Source organism: Spermophilus citellus, assembly GCF_964194105.1.
Source record: "Spermophilus citellus genome assembly, chromosome: 9".
NCBI classification, from domain to species: Eukaryota; Metazoa; Chordata; class Mammalia; order Rodentia; family Sciuridae; genus Spermophilus; species Spermophilus citellus.
This window is the reverse complement of record NC_138191.1, coordinates 88,552,608-88,568,439: the sequence shown is the minus strand read 5'-3', so window position 1 is coordinate 88,568,439 and position 15,832 is coordinate 88,552,608. Positions and strand designations below refer to the sequence as shown.

The following is a 15,832-nucleotide window of genomic DNA, read 5'->3' as shown; positions in this document are numbered from 1 at the left end:
ATCCACAAGAAACTAATCAAAAAAATATATATAAGTACATACCAGAAAGATCCGTAGAGTAGGGGAAAGGGAACAGGGAGATGAAGGATGGGAGGGAAAGAAGAAGTACTGGGAACTGAATTAGAAAAAAATATATTCCATGTTTTTATAATTATGTCAAAATGAATCATATTGTCATGTATATCTATAAAGAACCAATAATTTTTTAAAAAAAGGAACTCCTCAAAGGATTGTGGTATACAGACAAGTATGAGAATCACTGTAATAAATGAATAATACCATTCTTTTTAAAAAAAAAAAAAGGCTCCACTAAAGAAATTTCAAATGTGAAGTCAATGACAAATGATACGAGGAGAAATTTTAAAAGAAGAGGTGAAGTAGTAGAGTTTGCTATTTAAGACAGAATAATCATGGATGACTTCTCTGGAGACAAGACATTTAAATGGTTGTCTGAATGAAATGACAAGTAGGCCTTGTGACAGAACACTGCAAACACAGGGGACTGCAATGGCCTAAGATGGGAATGAACTTTGTGTGTCTGAGGAACAAACAGCAAAGGCTGGGTGATATGTGGTGAGGGCTGAGTGAGTGACAGAGAATGTTGAAAACAGAGGTCAGAGCAATAGTTGTATTGCTTTTCTTTTTTAAATAAAAATTCAAATTGTTTATAAATGCATTTTTTTTCTTTCTATTTTTCTTGCTGCCATACTGGGGACCGAACCTAGGATCTTTCACACACTAGGCAAGTGCTCTACCACTAAGCTACATCTCTAGCCCTTTTAATTTTAAGACAGGGTCTTACTAAATTTTCCGAGATGCCCTCAAATTTGCAGTTCTCTGGTCTCCGCCTCCCACATAGCTGCGATTAAAGGTGTGAGCCACCATGCCATTTTTTAGTTGTATTTTGAAAACAAATGCCATCAGAAGAATATACAAAAGGCAGAGTTCATATTAATGTTTACAACCAGTTAGTCAATGTGATTTAGAGAAACTGGTAATCATCATGGAAAAGTTGTCTCACAAGCCACTTTGGTTTTTGAACAGTGGCTGCTGATTCATAAGAGTTTCCCAGTGTTTTTATGTAAAGTCTTTTAAGTCAATAATGCCATTCATCAAAGCTGCTAATATTTCTTGTATTGCATGTTGATACCTACTTTATTTTCACTTACTTGATCCTCATTTTCAAAAAGATACTAAAAATTAATCCAAATCTGTTTTCTTTCCTCTAGTCTTTTAGTGAAATCTAAAACTCTATTGAAAGGAACATTCAGCTGTGTATGGTGTTGCACCTCTATAATCCCAGTTGCTTGGGAAGCTGGGGTAGGAGGCCCATGAGTTCAAAGCCAGCCTCAGCAATTTAGAGAGGCTCTAAGAAACTTGGTGAGATCCTGTCTCAGATAAAAAGAAATGAAAAAGAAAGAAAGAAAAGGCTAGGGATATAGTTCAGTGGTTAAGCACCCCTGGATTCAATCCCTGGTTCCAAGAAAAAAAAAAAAAAGCATTCGCTTATTTAAAGAAGCTTCTCATATTACAATACGAAAATCTTGCAAATTTATTTTTTCTTTGAATTTACATTTCATATATAATTTTGGCTTTAAAATGAATATACTTATTTTAATTTAAAAAAAGGATTAAAGCTTCTAAGTTTCATAAGAAGAATCTTCATGTAAGGGAAATAAAATTATTTCCTTATCTATATACTTACAGATAGAAGAAATAGCAAGGTTTTGTTTGGTGAAAACATTTTTATAATGAATAAGCCATTACATTAAATTTGAAGAATTACAATATGAGAGATACTGACCTCAGGAGATAGTACAGAATAAGCCTGTGGTGGTTTTTCTAGTGAGACTGGTAGGCAAAACTGGCCAGTCTTCAACCGTCCATTCTGAAGCATTGGTATCCACTTTTAAATGAAAAGTAAACAATTTAAATGTGTTTGTTATAAAAATAATTACTGTCCTAAGAACTTGGTATTAGCTAAATTTATCTCTTATTACCAAACATAAGGCAGTTTAATTATATAAGTAATAATTACATGTTTTCATAATTTCTCTAACGGCAATAAATACAGTTATCTGCTACTAGACAAATCTAATGACATTTTATCAAGGAGGATCCTCAAAACATTACTACTAACCATTCAATGTATAATATAGGGGGTTCTTATTTACCTAAGAAAAAGTTAATCCCTAAAAAAGGATATGAAGTAAATCAATTTTAAAACTGTGATAAGTTTCAAAGTGAATAATGAAAGATTAATCAGCCTATGAATGCTGATAACCAAACTAAAAGTATAAATGCAAATTTATTTTCTTACAATTCACAAAATTCATGTCACCAATGCAAGAAACAAAAATAATAAATCAAATGTTGGTTTCCTCTTCTGGGTGGAAACATGATTTTTCTGACAAAATTATATTATAGCACATGATCTGAGTTTTACCTTGTATTTCAAAGATTTCTGAAAATTATTCAAGAGTTTTAATTTCTTTTGTAAGAGTTTATTTTATTAATTTTATAATCAAACCATTTTCTCCTTATATTGCACTGTTGGGTAAACACTCAATGTTCAGGATCAACATGTTTATGTTTATGCAAGTTAATCAATTTATTGATTCATTTATCGAAATAATGAGTATTATTTTGTTATGATGATTGTCTTACAAATGCAACTTATAACTGTATGGAATCAGGGAATATTCAAATAATAAGAAACATCAATTTTTATCTTAATTATCATAAGTATTTTAAGAGCTAAATATTTAATAAAAAGGACTTACTGTATATCCAACTGGGGTTTCAAGAGGAGTATTCTGTTTTTGTTGACAACTAACATGATAGAAAGTAAAAAGCAAGTGATGATGATCAGTTAAAGTAGCAGGAAGTTTAACCTTGACTTCTTCATGAAAATCAGGAGACCTTCATACAAAAGAATAAAAACAAAAATCAGTAATCAGTAATTTGCCCAAAATAATTACTGCATTTGTATATTTGAGCAATTTTTAAATTAATTTTATTATTCATGCTTTATTTTTCCTCTAATCCAAAATATTTTTCTTTATTTCCAAACTCCAAATGATCAAATTCTATTTCTAGATGAGAGAGCTATCACTATTTCTGAAATTTCTCATCCCATTTTTATTAGTGGGTGAGTAATCCTACTGCTCAAAAATTCATTAATTATTACCACCTTGATACTGAGACCTATATTGCATTGGAATCTGTATGTAAAACGAGATTTACGTAGAGCTTTCTATGTTTACGAATCTATTCTGACACACAGAGAAAAAATAATATGAACTTTATAAGTGTGTATTTTAAAACCATTCCATAGAAAAACATTTTTTCTTTTGTAGGAGTACCGTTTTATATTAAGACTAATTTGTATCATCTTAGAAAGAAAGAAAGAAAGAAAGAAAGAAAGAAAGAAAGAAAGAAAGAAAGAAAGAGAGAGAGAGAGAGAGAAAAAGATATCTCTAAAGATACCCTAATATGAAGATAAACTCTCTGTGGAATGTCTTATATCAATTATTCTACTGTTAACAAAATAAAAAATATTACCAAAACATGGACTAGAATTGACTTAAATAAAAACAACAGCAAGAACAAAAAGATAAAATCAGGGAATGTTCAAAAATTAAGTTTGTCCCACAGTTTAGAAGTGCTCCTACATACTACAAAAATACAATAAATATCATGTTTCATCAAACATGTTTCATTATATTTTGTCTCAACATCCACAGAGATGGGGCATTTTTAAAGGAAAGCATGATTGTTATTCATGATATCCATTTAAAAGGGACAGAACCTTAGCGTCCCAACCTTCCATACTAAAATTTATATTTAAGAAAATGCAACTAAACCATACATCTCCACCCATCTTTAAAATAAAGGCTGTCCCACCAATTACAGTTTTTTTCTCATAGGCTAATTAGTCAAACATCCTTCCCTCTCAAATAAGCCTCAAAAACATGTTAATAGGTATGGATTTGGCCACAAAAATACTAAGAGGATCTAGGCTTTAAATAATACTAATAAGAAAGAGCTGATGATGCTAGCCATCTGAGAACTTAATGACTTTGGAGGGGGAAAAAAGGCTATAAATCCTATTATTAATCTCACCAATTATCACTGAATTATGAAAAAGTTGAATTTATGAGCAATGTCAGATGGTACTGCCATTTTAATTCCACTAATGCTGAAAGCAAAATAATAATAATAATAACAACAACAACAACAACAACAACAACCTAGACGAAACAGAAATTTTAAGAAATTACTACCTTCTTTATCAATATCTTTCCTAGAATTGAGTGTTATGGTTCATTTTTTTCCTGAATTCACATTACATGAAGGCTTCTGTGAAAATTAAGTTATCTACAAGAATTACTCATTCAATGGGTAGGTTTAATTTGTCTGACTTTAGGCTAAACACTGTTACTACTGTGGTGGTCTTAAAGATAAATATAAACAAACAATTACCCTCAAAAAGTGTTTAATTTAGTAGGAATATAAATAAGACCCAGATATCAATAGCTATGCTATAAAACAGGGGTTGGCAAACCGTGGTTCAAGGGCCAAATCCAGTCCCCTGCTTAGTTATATACAGCCTGCAAATTAAGAATGGGTTTTACGTTTTTAAATAGTTAAAAAAAAAACCAAAAGATAATATATTTCATGACACCTGAAAGTTATATGAAATTCAAATTCCAGTGTCCATAAATAAAGCTTTGCAACATAGTCACATTGATTTATTTGCAACTTTAGTGTCTATGGTTGCTTTTGTGCTACAGTGGCAGAGTTCAATGGGTGCAAGAGAGGGCTTATGGGCCCAGACCTAAAACATATACTATCTATGACCTGGGGATGCAGCTTAGTGGTAGAATACTTGCCCAGCATAAGTAAAGTCCTTTACCCAGTTCAATCTCCAGCACTGGGGAAAAAGAAAAGGAAGAAAGAAGAAAATGTTTGCCAACCCCTGGTATGCAGTATAGAGTATGCAGGGTTAAGCACTTTAAGAACAGAGAAGAACAGATTACTTCAAGTGTGAGATCAGGGGATTACCTACCATTGAGGAGATGTTATTTGACATAGGCAATACAGAATGAGTAGGAGTTCAATAAACACAAGGAATTGTCACCACAACAGAAAAGAAGATCCAAGAAAGGACCAGAAACAGAACAACACAAGACATCTGCTAAGGAAGCAGAAAGATCATCAAGACCAAGAGAGCATTGGCTATTAGGGAATAAAAGAAGGAAGGCAAAGCTGTTTTAAATTTTGAGCTGGACCAACTGGAAAAATGGTGGTACCATGAACAAAAATATAACATTAGAGATGGAATCAGGGACAGATACACAGCAACTAAAAAGGCAGAAGAGCACCTTTTGAAATGAATATTTCCAGTAGGTCAATAAAAATACATGCATGCGCCTCAGAAGGAGGGTTAGTACTAAAAATAAAGAGGTGGAAACAATCCATATAAACATTAAATTAGAAGCATTTTCACTGAATGTAACTCTGAGAGAAACAAATGAAATTATTGAGGAAGAGAATATACAGAGAAAAAGAGTTAAGAACAAAGCCTTAGTGTTTTGTGTAGAGTGCCTATACATATGGGATAAAGAATTATTATTACCAAAAAGAAAAAAGAAAAAGAATGTTTTAAGAAGTAGGAAAAAACTGGCAAATAGCCATAAAATAAAGGTGAGAAAGAAAAAAAAAGTTGTAAGGAGAGCAAAGAAAACACATATTATACAACCGTACTAAAGAAAGATGTATTGTTACTGTTTTCAGTCAGGGAAACATATTTGAGAATAAGAGCCAAAGACAATAAAACAAACACTGATGATGCAAGAGAAGGAATAACTGATTGGAACTATTCTGGAAGAGGCTGGATGACCAGTGTTAGAGAACAGAGGTGGAACAATTCACATTGAGCAGGAAGTGGGCCATTACTACTTTTGAAATATAAGGAAAGGCAGAAGTGCATGGTAATAATTGGAGATGAAAAGTAGAGAAGTTATGAATCTCAAGTTGGATGGTTTTCATGAACATAATAAGAGGAACACAGAGAGTAAAGCAAAAAGAAAAGGAGGACCTAGAGGAAACTCCTGCAGCTACTCTTATGTGAGAGAGGCTAAAATAAAAAAACAAAAACAGTGACAATAAAATTATGAAAAAACAGTGATTCAAAAGAAGATAAAATAAATTAATATAGCTCTATCACATGACACAATAACATCAATTTGCAATATCCTTGATTTGTGCAATTTTGTGATTTTTTCCAACAGCATTCAATAATCCCCCCAAAAGAAAGCAGAAATTAAGGTTAACCAAAATTAGCAATTTCCCAAGGAAGTAAAATGGAAAGTTATTATATCAAAGGATTATTGCATGTTGAGAATACCAACAATTTTATAGTGGGCTTAAGCTTAGTGAAGAGTTAAATAAAAACTAGAAAGTGGTAGGGGAAAACAACAGGAATAGATCAAAGGATCAGAGACGATAATGACAATAATAGTATTGTAAAAATGCAAGGATCAGATAATTAGATAGAAAAGATGGTTTTTGTACAAAATCTTATATTTGAGATGTCTCTGGAGAATGGCTGTGCATTTACAGACGAAAATCATAACTTTGATGTCAGCCTTAAATTTGGCAGTCAGCGCAGCACAGCATTTGGTAAACACACTAATGTGAGTGCTAACAATGCCACTGAGAAGTGAGTAACTTTGAAAGAAATATTTTAATTCAGTACCTGTTATGATATACTACGGCTGTATAGGCTTCCTTTGAAAATTCTGAACAGCTAGATTTACCAAAGATTACCTGTAACAAATAACAGCATGTTGAAACTTTGTTGTAATAAATGCTAGATGTTTCATATCTATGTAAGAATTTGTCTGATTTAATAACTTTGAGAAAATTGGGCAAAATTGGCCCAATGAAGAACAATGTGCCTACTGGCGTTCATTAAGCTTAATTGCTTAACTATAAATTTCTGTTCGATGATAGACCCATCTGACATTCAAACATTCAAAAAGTTTCTATCAATCATACTTCTATCTTCTGAGCAATAAGGTACATTTGTTTCCTCTTTTCTTAAAGAAAGTGAAAACTTCATTATTAAACTGAATGTAGCATATTATTTGGAATTTATATAAGAAATATGATTCTAGAATGGTGGCATAGATCTACTATACAAATTGATGGATTTTTCACTAAAACAGCAGAGTCATTCTGAAAGTCATATATAAATATTTATAAATGATATAAAAATCCCATTATTAGCTCAAGTTATGTATCCTTTGCTTCTAGTATACCCTGCAAGCTACTATACAATGGAGAAGCTCTGTTCTTATATTCTCACACATATGTTAAAAAAAAACACATTAAAAAAAATACAGTATTACTTCTGGAGAAAGTTCAGAGATAAAATAATTCAGCCTTATATATCTGCCTCTTGAATTCTAACAGGAATACTGCGTGGTTAATTAGGGCAGCTGATTACAGAAATGGCTTAATGATATCAAGGTCACAGCTATTATTTCTATGAGAGACCATTAGACATGCAATGTTACCTAGCCATAGATTAAAACTCTTAAGTCTGGCTAGCCAACTTTCATATGCATGAAAAGGAATGTGGACACATCAGTATAATTCCATCAACACAAACAGTAAAACAGTTCTACGTTCATTCCTATGTAAAAGGATTAACTGGCTATCACCCTTTATTAAAATCGCATATGAGTAAGTATTCCTGCTTCTTTTTGTAACATTTTAAGCAGATCCTTTAATTTTAAGGGTATATAAAAATAAAATAACTATGATTCTCCTAGCTAAGCTTTATTAATGAAATACCTTAGTATGTTTTTATAAAATGTTCCAAGGAAAGAACTGTGATGTTTATAATTTTAAAATACTGATATTATATAATCATAATATTTTTGAGGATCTATTTGAATAGTCCTTATTTAAAAAAAAAATAAGCAAGCACATACTCATGTGTATATACTCTTTCAAGCCAGTTACTCACATAAATATAAAAGCATTATATTTCAGATGATAAATAACACACAAGTAAAACAAATGCAGTATCTTTTATCCCTCAGAGAGGCTATCACTTTTCACAAAATAACTTATCTTTGTAACAAAAATGACATAAAGTGGAAGGTGTTCTTTTTTTTTTTTTTTGACCACTGAACATATATTTTTAATCATTCAGTAACATGGCCTGAGCATCAATTATCTACCAATCACTATGCTAGGCATTATTATACAGATATGAGTAAGACATGAAGACACGGCCCCTTGCTTTCAAGGAGCTCACAGTGTAATGGGTGAGATGAAGAAATAAACATATAATCAGAGTGATACAGCCTGTGATTAGGAGAAGATGCTATGGTAGCACCAGAGAGGGAGGGTCTAACTGCCAATATAGGTGGGGTACAGTAGGGGCTCTGTAGAAAAGGCTAACACAAGAAGAATTTGTTAGGCAAACAATAAAAACAGTTTATTGTACATAATCTACATTACTTATGAACTCAAATTCATACAGCAATTTACATATAGGCTGATGAAGCAATTATTTTCACAGTCTAGTATCTTTTCATCAGTTATGATAGTACTTTCATTTCTTCAGTGGAAATGGAGAGCTAATAAAGTGGGTAAAATGATAATTTCAAACCTCAAAAATAAATTCTACATTTAGTCAACAAATATTTATCCAGCATGTATTATATGCAATGATCTGAAATAGCTGCCATGGGAGAATACAAAGATGAATAATTTATGCTCACAGCTGTCAAGGTCATATAAAAATGCTGATAAAAAAGGGACTAGGGAAGAAGAAAATGTATCTTTTCTACTAAGTGGAGACTCAAAAGAACCTGATTAAAAGACAGACAGGGCAGGATAAAATAAAATTCTTAACAATGCACTCATTCTCAGCTAAGCATTTCATTTTTTTGCTTCTCAGAGGGTGAACATTTATCTATAGTCATAGCTGACTTCTATTCCGTGTTACCAAGTTCAGTTGAGCCAAAAATCTACTGTCATAGAACATGCATCCATTAGTGTTCCCCAAATACTAAGTGACAATTTTGGCAGTCAAGAAACTTTCCAGTCTGGCCTCTGTCTACTATTTCTGGCTTAGCTCGCACTGCTCTGGCTCACTGGCAATTCCTGTACTTGGCACTGTCAGAGACAATCCTAGAACTGCTTTCCTTCCCCAACTCTCCAGACCCACTGCCATTAACATCATCAAGGCCTTTGGTTTTAATACAGAATTACCTTTCTTGTGCTTGTTACTTCAGTGAGGCATTCTCTCCCATCTCTGAACACCTAATCTTTGGAATCCCTATACCAATTTTTCCAATGATTAGCAAATATCCTGGTTGTCAATATTGGATGCAAAATGTACACCTTGAGGAGATTTTAAAATATTGATAACTGGTTCAGATGCCTAGACTATGATTCAATTCAAGTGAGATTCAGCCTGGTTGCCAGTATATTTTTAAAAGTTCCCTAGATGAATCTAATATGCAGTCAAGACAGAAGTAATACCAGTGTTTCTCAACCAAGGCAGAAAGAGCTATATTATATTAGAATTCCTGGGACGCATTTTCAAACTATAATACAACGTTATATACCCCATCACCTCCCACCTCCTTTATTGACCTTTCACTCTAAAGGGGGTTGAGGAAAATCAGAACCACAACGGCCAGAAGTAAAGCTGTCTGTATTTTGATAGAGTGCCCTCAGTGATACAAATCTGAGCCTCTTTGAAAAGCCACTATTTTTATGTATTTGTTTTATATTCTCTAGATTACAAACCTTATTCATCTTTGTATCTCTGGGAGTGCCTAGCATATTCAACTCCTCAAAAAGTAAGTTAGACTTTAAATAAATGCATTACTGTCTGTATAGAAAGTGATGCAACTGGAAATCTGGTTTATAATATCATATTAATCTCCATTTTGGAGCTGCCAACCAAGTGATACCAAAACATCTACTTGAATCATTTATGAAGAATAGAAACAGTAAAGAACATTTCTTACCGGCATGGCATTGCTTGGATCTTCCCCATACATAAACTGGACTTTCACTGTTATATTTCTGGCAGAACCTTGACGATTGGCAAAATTAAGACTCTGAGGATATATGTAGAGAAGATTTCTGTGAAAGCAATGTTATAAATGATAGTGAATACATAACGAAAAACACTATGAATCACAAAAGAAACATGAAAATACTAAATTATTAATATTTGTAAGCCACTGGGCTAAAAAATTTCATGTATATTTTACTTGATCCTTAGAGCAATCATTCAAATCCACAACATTCAAATATATCCTGATTTTGCAGATTAATTGAAACCCAGATTAACCAATTTTTACACTCAATTAGGTAAGTAAAAAAGCCGAAATTAGAGTACAAGTCAGACTTCAAAACTCATTATCTTTCATCTACAAGAGGCTTTTGGGAAATAAATGAGAAGGGACTAACACTTTATTAAGACAAGACTATTCTAATATTACCTGAGTACCTCTAAGCAAATATAAGTAGGATGGAATTTATAAATACAGTTTTTGTAGAAATGTGATTAAGGATTTAAGAGGTATGATATTCCAACGTATTGTTAAAAAATATATTATAATATAGTGGGTATAACAGAATTAGGTAATTACTGAGGCAACTGCATTCTACCCTGCATTTATTTGTCTTGTCCAGTTCATGACTATGCATTTTAATAGTACCTGCTGCTGTCAACATAAAGAAGAGAAATAATTCAAGATACTAAAAGAAAGAGCTAAGTTTAAAAAAAAAAAGAGAGAGAGAGAGAAAGTGAGTTACTTTACCTGAAGACTAGTGTTTAGAGCTAAAAAATAAGACTTCAAGAATAATAATACCCTACTAATCAACTGCTGGGGCAATGAATATAGGTCTAAATTTTCTGGAGGGTGGTAGGGCAATATAGAAATTTTAAATGGATCTTTGACTCAATGAATCCACCTCAATTAGTGAACAGTGATGATCAATGCCTAAACCCACGTGCACCCAACTATGCACGTGTATAAAGGGGTATCTTGAAAGTAATTCATTATAACATTATTCATAATTATAAATAATTATATTGAAACATAATGTTTATTAGTATGTTAAACATCCCTAATCTAAAAATCCAAAATCCAGATCTGATACTTTTGAGCACTGACATGATGCCATAAGTCTGATGGTTCAATGTACAAAAATTTGTTTCATGCATAAAATTATGTAAAATATTATATAAAATTTCCTTCTGGCTATGTGTATAAGGTATGTATTAAACATAGATGAATTTCATGTTTAGACTTGGGTTCCATCCCCTAACATATTTCATATGTACATATGTACATGTAAATATTCCAAAAATTTTTTTTAAATTAAAATCTGAAATACTTCTGATGGTAAGCATTTCAGATAAAGGATCCTCAATTTGTAATGAACTGGCTGATTAAGCTAAGATAAATCAATAAGAAGGTATACTATGGAGTCTCTAGAATGATGATATGTATCAGTATTAATCAATGTGGAAATAAATACCTACTGTGATGAATGGAGATCCCAAAGTAGGATATATAGTGACATTACTGTATTTATGGAAAATTCTCTGTGGGCATCTGTGTGTGATGTGGTAGGGGAGGGAAAGGAAGAAAGAGAAAATGAATAAAATTATATTTCTAAAAAAATAATAATGATGACTTTAGTTTCTTTTTTAGTTAACATTGATGGCCTAAGTTTATTTTTTATACTTTTCCATTTTATTTAAATTATTACAGTGAAAATACAGGACCTTTGCAATTAAAAAGGCAATAAAGCAATTTCAATGATGGAGGATGGAACTGCCTTTGACAAGGAACATACACTCTAGAAGTACTAAAGATTAAGAAGAGTCAGTTGTACTCAAAACAATCAAAAGTCTACTTCAAGAGCTGTCCATGGGTTACATGTGGGTCACCACACATGGAGCCTAGTTGGAGAAACATCTGGTGTCTGGGAATGGCCAGTGGACATTTTCTCTGGTCAACTGCCCAGGGACAATGAATTTCTATCCTGCTCTACAGTGGCCCTCACATCATCTGAGATGGGTATGACCTGCCAAGATCAATTAACCTGCTGACTGCAAGACATCATGAAGCAAAACTCCGCCCTTGAAACCTTATCCCTCCCTTTGATGTACTCCCTTAAATAAACCACTGGAACCATCTTTTCTTTGTCTAGTTCCAGTACCCATGTGGACTAGACATATCAGGGGCTTCACTATTGTTAATATATTTCTGACTATTCTTGTTTTGTTATTCACTAATTATTTGAGACTTTTAGTTTTAGGTTGGCTTATATCCTCCTGGGCAATGACACACTAGCCCCGTGAAGTGTAAAAGGCAAATATGAAAATATTATGACTGGTCAGTCTGCTAATCAAAAAAATCTAGAGATCAAAAACGATCATGAGGGGCTGAGGATATAGCTCAGTTGGTAGAGCCTCGCATGTACAAGGCCATGAATTCAATCCCCAGCACTCCCTCCACCACCACCATACACACACACAAAGATGATTATGACTAAAAACTAAAGTCATCAAATAAAATCTGTACACGGAATATCTGACTTCCCAACAAATGTCACACATAATAACTGGGCACTAGTAAAGTAAGATTAAGAGGCCATTCCCTAGTTTTGAGGAACATACAGCCCAATGGGACAAAACTGCCTATAAACAGACTACTCCAAAAAATTAGTGTTATGAGAGAGGTATTCAGAAGCTATGAGGAAAAAATAAGTACTAACCTCTCTGAATAAAGCATATTGGTTTGTGTCATTTTTTCCTCCAGAACATAGATTTTAATGACTGCATCCCTTTATTGTTATTTACCATATTCTTAATTAAATCTAAAGCCTTGGTCATATTTAGATTTAATTTTTTTAGCAAGATACTTCATAAAGGATATCATGCTTTTTTCTACCAGAAAGAAATGCTTGGTTCTTTTTGTGTGTGCAATTAGTGAACAGTGATGATCAATGCCTAAATCCATTAATCCACTAAGGGTTGCTAAAAGGTAATTTTATCATTCCTTCTTTATTTAACAGCTGGGACACCTCTGTAAAAGGCACTTTCCCTCACTTACTATTTGCTTTGCCTGAGAGCCATTATATGACAGTCATGAATAAATGTTTGATTCTTTTCCATTATTTTCCAGTTTTCAAAGCAATAAGTGGGTATACTACAACCCTCTAAAAGGAATCAATCACTCTTTAAAAAAAAAGCAACCTTAATTGTTTTTTAAATATTTTTATTAGTTATAGATGGACACAATGCCTTCATTTTATTTATTTTTTATGTAGTGCTGAGAATCTAATCCAGTGCCTCACACATGCAAGGCAAGTGCTTTACCACTGAGCCACAACCCCAGCCCTGTACTTAATATTTTTTATATTTCATCTACAATCTTTCCTATGCCAAGAATCATCTTCAAAGACATCAGTATGACAGAATTAGAATTATGTCACTTAATTTGTGTATTCCAAAGTTCTGTGGTCAGACAGGGTTAAGCCTGACAAAAACGTGGACATGGTAGTCACAGTCTAGAAGGAAAACCAAATGATGTAGAAACCAAAGGAAGAAAAGAAGAACAAAACAGGTAATATCAAATGCTATTCAGAGGCCAGGCATGGTGGTGCATACCTGTAATGCCAGCGACTCAGGAAGCTGAGGCAGGAAGATTATGATTTCAAGGTTAGCCTCAGCAACTTTAGAAAGGCCCTAAGTAACTTAGTGAGATCTTGTCCCCAAAAACGGCAGGGGGGAGTGGGTACTGGGGTCTTGGCTCAGTAGTAAAGCTCCCCTCAATTCAATCCCCAGTATCAAAAAACCTAAAACAAAAAACAAATGCTACTCAGGGGCCAAATGAGATAAAAACTGAAAAACATCCATGGGATTTAGCAACATGAAAATCATTCATAATCTCACATTGAAAACAGATAAAAGTAGGTTCAGGAGTAAGCAGGGGAGGTAAGCAAACTAAATAAGTCAGTAAAATTCTTAAAAGTGTTGCTCAGAAGGGGAAAGAGATAATTCAATAACTATGTACAGAAAATGGGCACTTCTTGAAGTCTTTTAAGGTTGGAAAATTTAGAGCTTGATTAAATTCTAATGAAAAGAATTCAATTGAGACAGAGTTTGCAAATATTAGAACAAGAAAGTAAGATTCCCAAGATAACAGAACAAGAAAGTAAGATTCCCAAGATGGTGAAAGAACAGTATCCAAAGTATATAATAACGTCTCAACATTCATTATGTCTATAATTCCTTATAACAAACATGTACTTAGTTTCCAAAGTGTGCTAGGTAGTGACAATACAGAGTAAAAGATGAAATCCTTGACCTCAAAGAATTCATCGTCCAAAAGGAAAATCAGAAAAAGTAGATAAATATAATGTAGTATAATAAGCACTGTGAACAAAGAATGACACTAAAGCCCACCTGAGGATTAAATAATCTGCCCACAAATTTCAATGAGTAAGTTTCAAGATAAAACAGACATGTAAAACACACAGAAAAGTAAAATATACCAGCCATGCCCCTGTAATTTGATTACATAATCTGTAATAATCTTGTTCATTTATGTATTACTTCATTTTAAAAACATAACTTCTCTAATAGAGCCCAAACTCCATGAGGGCAAGACCTTGTATATCTATTTAACTGCTATATTCCCAATGTCCAAAATGATACTTCATATTTACTGATAAATGAGTGGATGAATAGTAGAGAACGCACATGAAATTTAGTGATTTAATATTTCTAGGAATTTAAATTCCAGCATAAATAGAAACGAACTGAACATTATCTATAAACTATGTTTGATTTTCACTATAAGCAATGCAATTTTAAACTCAACTTATCTGAAGAAGGCATGCGATTGAATCCAGATTATTTTCCCTTTGACTAAGAACACTACTAATAAATTCCCAAATGAACCAGTAAATCTTCACTCTGTATTTCAAAATATTCCATCAAAGTAATCTCAAATCAGCAAGGATAAGGGGCAGATTAAAGAAAAAATGTTAAAGATAGATAACTAGACACTTAGGGGAGAAAAGACAAATTTATATTGCATTCCCTGTTGCAATAAATTCCAAATTAATCAAAGGCTTAAATAATAAAATCATAAAGCAGTAGAAGAGCTTTACAGCAACCAGATGTTATAGGCAAGAAAGCCATTTCTTCACATAGCCACAAAAAGCATAAAACAGGGATATCCAAGATGGCAGAATAGAGGATGAAACTAAGAAAGCTGATAGGCAGCTTCTCCACAAGGTGGGTGAACATAAAAAGGGCAGGGGAAACTTTACTGGAACCTAAAACTGGACATTCAAAGCAGACCAGGGACACAGGACATTGGACATAATAAAATAAGGAAAAAATCCCCAGCAGCACAGCCATTGCCACAGCTCACCCAGAAGCTCCAGCCAGAGTGGTCCCTCCATGAGCATTATGTAGAGGAGTAAGGGAATTAAAGGAACCTGCATTTTTTGGAGTCCGAAGAGTGTCTGGGTATGGAGCATTTAGAGATCAAAGACATTGCCCAACAAACCTGAAGGACTACTTGCTGCACAATATCTGTGTGTGGGAAAAGAAGTCACCATCTCTCCAGACAGCGTGTGGAGGACAAAGGAAGGAACCATTTTGCAGCTGCAGTGTGGAGGATGGCAACTGAGAGAACAAATTCCTAACAAACCCAAGTTTGGCCCAAAATACAGGCCCAGTAAACACACACTGCATGGC

At 33.4% G+C, this 15,832-nt stretch overlaps 1 protein-coding gene across 8 annotated transcripts in view; it reads right to left on the bottom strand.

The window, feature by feature from the left end:
- The window catches only part of DOCK7 (dedicator of cytokinesis 7), a 200,145-nt gene that overhangs the window by 104,473 nt on the left and 79,840 nt on the right, over positions 1–15,832 (bottom strand). For 7 of the 8 annotated variants that reach the window (XM_081308899.1, XM_081308896.1, XM_081308897.1 and 4 more), the window contains exons 15-18: positions 10,065–10,182; positions 6,764–6,834; positions 2,784–2,922; positions 1,805–1,906 (exon numbers count right to left, since the gene is read on the bottom strand). In XM_081308899.1, the coding sequence (XP_081165025.1) occupies positions 1,805–1,906; positions 2,784–2,922; positions 6,764–6,834; positions 10,065–10,182 (430 nt within the window). Of the gene's footprint in view, positions 1–1,804; positions 1,907–2,783; positions 2,923–6,763; positions 6,835–10,064; positions 10,183–15,832 lie in introns of those variants that run through there. The other variant, XM_081308903.1, reaches the window with a different exon arrangement.